This window comes from Vigna angularis, chromosome 1 (assembly GCF_016808095.1).
Source record: "Vigna angularis cultivar LongXiaoDou No.4 chromosome 1, ASM1680809v1, whole genome shotgun sequence".
In the NCBI taxonomy this organism is placed as follows: domain Eukaryota; kingdom Viridiplantae; phylum Streptophyta; class Magnoliopsida; order Fabales; family Fabaceae; genus Vigna; species Vigna angularis.
The window spans coordinates 52,364,541-52,369,816 of record NC_068970.1 but is presented as its reverse complement, the minus strand read 5'-3'; the positions used below and the strand labels follow the sequence as shown (position 1 = coordinate 52,369,816).

The 5,276-nt window shown below is 27.7% G+C and overlaps 1 protein-coding gene across 1 annotated transcript; it reads left to right on the top strand.

Moving 5' to 3' along the window:
* Nucleotides 1-1,198: 1,198 nt before the first annotated feature.
* LOC108339445 (berberine bridge enzyme-like 17) lies at nucleotides 1,199-2,817 on the top strand. Its single transcript, XM_017576574.1, has one exon. The coding sequence runs from the start codon at nucleotides 1,212-1,214 to the stop codon at nucleotides 2,802-2,804; it is 1,593 nt and encodes a 530-aa protein (XP_017432063.1). The 5' UTR covers nucleotides 1,199-1,211; the 3' UTR covers nucleotides 2,805-2,817.
* Nucleotides 2,818-5,276: the final 2,459 nt, after the last annotated feature.

The window sequence follows — 5,276 nt, the reverse complement described above, 5'->3', positions numbered from 1 at the left end:
TTAATTATTAAATAAATTATATTAATAAGAAAACCCATTTGAATTTTAAAATATTAAATTATATTATTAAATAATTACAGATTTAATTAAACAAAATGAAGTCAGATACAAACATTAAATGTATAATTAAATTTTATTTGAATATTCATGTAAGTATTTATCATTATACTATTAAAATAAACTGACTTTGTATAATGGAATATTAAAGGATGAATCAAACCTTCATTGGACTTTTCAAATTAGAACAAATTATTCTTTAACTTATGTAATTAAATATATTAAAATAAAATTGTAACACCAAAAACTATAAAATAAAATAGATTTTAAGTTTGTATGAATATTAAAATATTAATTTTTTATTTTAAATATATAGTACGTTCAAAATATTGCTGGGTGGTCACTTTTTCATTTAAATATAATATAGCGAGAGCAAACAAATTTAATTTTTTCAATTATTCTTTTTAATGTAAAAATGTGATTATTTTTATTTATTAGTTAAATGTTAAAGGTTACCATAAAATATGAAAATTTTTAAAATTTTACTTTTCTAAATATGAGATCTGAAATTCTTTAAATTTAAATAATCATAAATGTTAATTTTTTTAAATAATATTTATAATTTAAATTCTTACAAAAAGTTTTTTTTGGGACATTGATTATCTTGAAAAGGACTAGGCTATTCAAGTATTCACACTAAATAATTAAAAAAATAATAAAAAAGTTTAATATGTTTGTAGTATTGAAATTTGATTCGAAATTAAAATTTATTTATGTATAAAATTGATTATATTATTTGATATATTTTAATTTTATTATTAGTTAAAAAATATGATTCACATATAAAAAGATTTAACATAATTTGCTTAAAAGTATAATATTAATTCATTTTTAAAAATTGGTAATCAAAATATATAAAAATTTTACAACAATGTTTTGGAATTAATAAAATATTTAACTCATGTATAACAAATATAAGTGTAACATATTTAAGAGAAATATTTATTACTTCTCTGTTTTTTTTTATTCAATGAAATTTAATATTTCTGCACTGAGATGGAAACTTCTACATTTTGTTTTTTACTTTTTTTTTTCCTAATTAAATTTTTGAGATCCTCACATGACACTGGTAACAGAGAGGTGACATGATTATTATATATTGAGTCCAATGCTAAACGAAAAAGACACAGAACGAAAAAGATACATAGGAAAACATGAAAACAATGGGGTTGCTCTGTTTTTTCGTAGCATCTCTAACGATAATGCTGCCTGTTTCTCTGGGAAATTCACAGAATCAAAGCCCAGATATCAAACAATTCCTCTCTTGTCTCTCAGCTCATTCAAGCAAAACAATACCTGAAGCCGTATACACCCCACAAAACGCCTCTTACACTTCTATCTTGAACTTGCACGTTCAAAACAAACGATACAAGACAAAAAACACTCCAAAACCTCTTGCCATCATAACTGCCAAAAGCGAGAATCATGTCCAGGCAACAGTTACATGCGCCAAATCAAGCCGAATTCAGATCAGAATCCGAAGCGGTGGCCATGACTATGAGGCTGCTTCATATGTCTCAGACGTGCCGTTTGTGATTCTCGACATGTTTCCTCTTCAGTCTGTTGATGTGGACGTAAAAAGTGCCACTGCGTGGGTTCAGGCTGGAGCCACGATCGGTCAAGTTTATTATGAAATAGCAAAGAAAAGCAATGTGCTTGCGTTCCCAGCAGGAGTGTGTCCCACTCTGGGTGCTGGTGGCCACATTTCTGGTGGTGGGTATGGCAATTTGATGAGAAAATATGGTCTTTCTGTTGATAACATCATTGATGCCAGATTGGTCGATGCCAATGGTGTTATCCGGGATAGGAAATCAATGGGGGAGGACCTGTTTTGGGCTATTAGAGGAGGTGGTGGAGCCAGTTTTGCGGCTATTCTTTCATGGAGGGTCAAATTGGTCCCTGTACCCCCACAAGTGACTGTGTTCAATGTGAAAAGATCTATCAAAGAAGATGGAACTGATGTTGCTTACAAATGGCAACTGGTTGCACCAAAACTAGACAGAGATCTTTTCATAAGAGTGGAACCTAATGCGGTGAATGGAACAGTGATAATCTCTTTCATTGGCATGTTTTTAGGCCCAATCGAAAAGCTTGTTCCTATGGTGAGTAAATCCTTCCCTGAATTGGGTTTGAAAAAGAGTGATTGCATAGCAATGCCTTGGGTAAATTCCACTCTTTTTTGGTATGATAGCCCAATTGGTACCCCTATTCAAGCTTTGCTACCAACTTCTCAGGAGCCATCTACAATATACTTTAAGAGTAGATCAGATTATGTGAAAACGCCAATCCCAAAAACGGCCCTCAAAGGCGTTTGGGATTTGATGATTAAATGTAACAACGTTTGGATGCAGTGGAACCCTTATGGAGGGGTAATGGATGAGATTTCAGCATCAGCAACCCCTTTTCCTCACAGGAAAGGAAACTTGTTCCTGATTCAGTACTTTGTGTTTTGGAATGAAGACAGTGCTGCGGCCTATGATCGTAACATGAAATTTTCCAAGTTGATTTATGAGTTTATGACTTCTTTTGTTTCTAGGTATCCAAGGGAAGCATTTCTCAATTACAGGGATAATGATATTGGTGAAAAACATCCAAGTTCTTCAACAAGCTTGAAAGATGCTCAAGTATATGGAACCAAGTTCTTCAAGGAAAACTTTGATAGATTAGTGAGTGTGAAAACCACTGTTGATCCTTCCAATTTCTTCACCTATGAACAGAGTATACCACCTAAATCTGCCCATTTGTAGATGCTAATTTCAATAATTAATAAGATCAAATTGTTTGGCTATGTGTTTCTCTATACTTGCGGTATTTTCATTTTTGACTCATACTTCGACAGTCTTTTGTTTACTTCATTTATTGCTTACTCGATCTTTACGTTCATAGATTTTTTTTTTCTATTTACTACTCATTTTTTAAAATTCTCTATTTTACCCAAAGTAATATAAATGGTATCAATCACGTTAAGTTAACATCCTTACTAATGTGGCAAAAAAAGTATGTCACTTTCTTCTCTCTCCTATGCTCATGCACCTATCATTGCTTCAAATACAAACTTTTATATTATTTCATGAATATTATGCAACGATACTAATATTTAAAGTTTAATAATTTACTTATTCAAAACTTTTCTTTTACTAAACAATGTAACCTAACACAGACAATATTAGATTTTTAAAGAAAACAGTTATGTTTATATTTATTATTATTATTATAGATATTTTAAGATAAAAAAATGAAATTAATAGTATGATAATATATATTCACAATATTTTATACTACTACTAATAATAATTGTAATAATAATAATAATACTAATAATTTTAAAAGAAATAAAGTAAAAAAGTTGGTCGAGTAAACTCATTATATTTTTCACCAAAATTTATAAAGATGGAGCATATTTTTCTATGAATTTAGAAAAGAAATTGTTCATTTGAAGAAACGATCATTTTTTGTATATAAAGTTTAAGTAGTTAAATATTTCATTTGAATAATAAAATATTTATATTTCAACTCAGATTCTACATTATATATATATATATATATATATATATATATATATATATATATATATATATATATATATATATATATATATATATATATATATATATATATATATACTAAAGTATTACTCATGGCATTGGTAGGAGAGGAAAATTAACGTTGATATCGTTCCAAAAAGATTTGCTTTAAAAAGTTTGATTGTGTTAACACTAAAATATTATTATCCTAATTTGATTGTACTATTCTTTTCTTTAATATATGATATGCTGTTGCTGTTTTATTTTATGCTTGTTTGTTTCCTCAATTTATTCTTTATGCGTGTTAGAATATTTTCAATTTTAATTTATTCTCATTCTCATTAACATTAATTAAGGATACTTTTATTTTATTATTTTTTCTAATTAATTTTCCTCGTTAATTAAATCCACTTAAATATATCATATTTTTTTTTCTCTAAACTTAAACATTTTCATTTTTTTCATCATCTTTTCATTTCTTTCGTCTTTTCCTTGGGCAAATCATAAAATTTCATTTTTTTATTTGTATACATTTTTGAAAAAGTTGAACATAAAACTCACGTTAAAAAAATAAAAAAAAATTGCAAAACCATTAATATGAATGAGAGAGAAAAAACTTCGCACAAAATAGGAGAGAGAATAAATAATACTGATTTCATAATCACGTCACTACAAAGTTTTTTTTCTAACAATTTAACGGAAGGAACGTGATTGATACAATTTATACCACTTTGAGACAAAATAAAATTTTTTAAAAGTGAATACTAAACAGAAAAAAACCTTTGAATCTAGGGACCAAGTAAGCAATTAAATCTTTATTGTTTATCCTTATTATAAAATTTTAATTGTATATTTGGTAGGTGATTATAACAGTTAAATATTGTAAAAAAAAATATATTAATATTAATCTTCTTTTTGTGTTGAATATTAACTTAGGATACTTTATTTATAATAAAAGAAATATAGACTAAGTCTAAAATATAAGTAAAAAATAATAACAAACTAAAGATAACATATAAAATAAAATATATAAGATATCTAATAATCTAATATATTTAACATTTTTCCTGGTACATACAAATTTATGTACCAAGCTTGTTATAAATATAACTAATTCTCGACCTTCGTAAAGACTTAAACTCAGTCTTGATGTCTCCTAGAACTAATATGAAGAACAATTTGATTGTCACATGTAAGCGTCATCTCTAAATTGTAACTTTTTAAGCAATTGTTTAAGCCAAACAAGCTCACAAGTGGCTGAGGCCATAACTCTATATTTTGTTTTTGCATTAGATCTTGTCACAACACTTTGTTTCTTTCTTTTCCAAGAGATCAAGTTACCACTAATGGAGACACAATATTCGAATGTAGACCTTTTATCAAAAGGAGATCCTGTCCAATAAATATCTGAATAACAAATCACTCTTGTATGATTATTAGAACCATATAAAAACTCGGATAATTGCATTCCAATGATTTTCACACGGGGAATTAAGCAATTAACTTACCACATTCATTATGAAGGAAAAGTCAAAACGAGTGTAAGATAATTCAATTTTCCAACTAATCTTCTATATTTTGGGTCTGACGTAAACTCCCATGTTTTGGCATAAGTTTAGTATTAGGATCCATGGGTGTGTCAACAAATTTTGAATTCATCAACCAAATATCTTAAAAAATATTCAATGGATACTT

Bases quoted from the DNA above. Each gene is read 5' to 3' on its own strand.
- LOC108339445 (XM_017576574.1), top strand. From the start codon at position 1,212: ATGAAAACAATGGGGTTGCTCTGTTTTTTCGTAGCATCTCTAACGATA.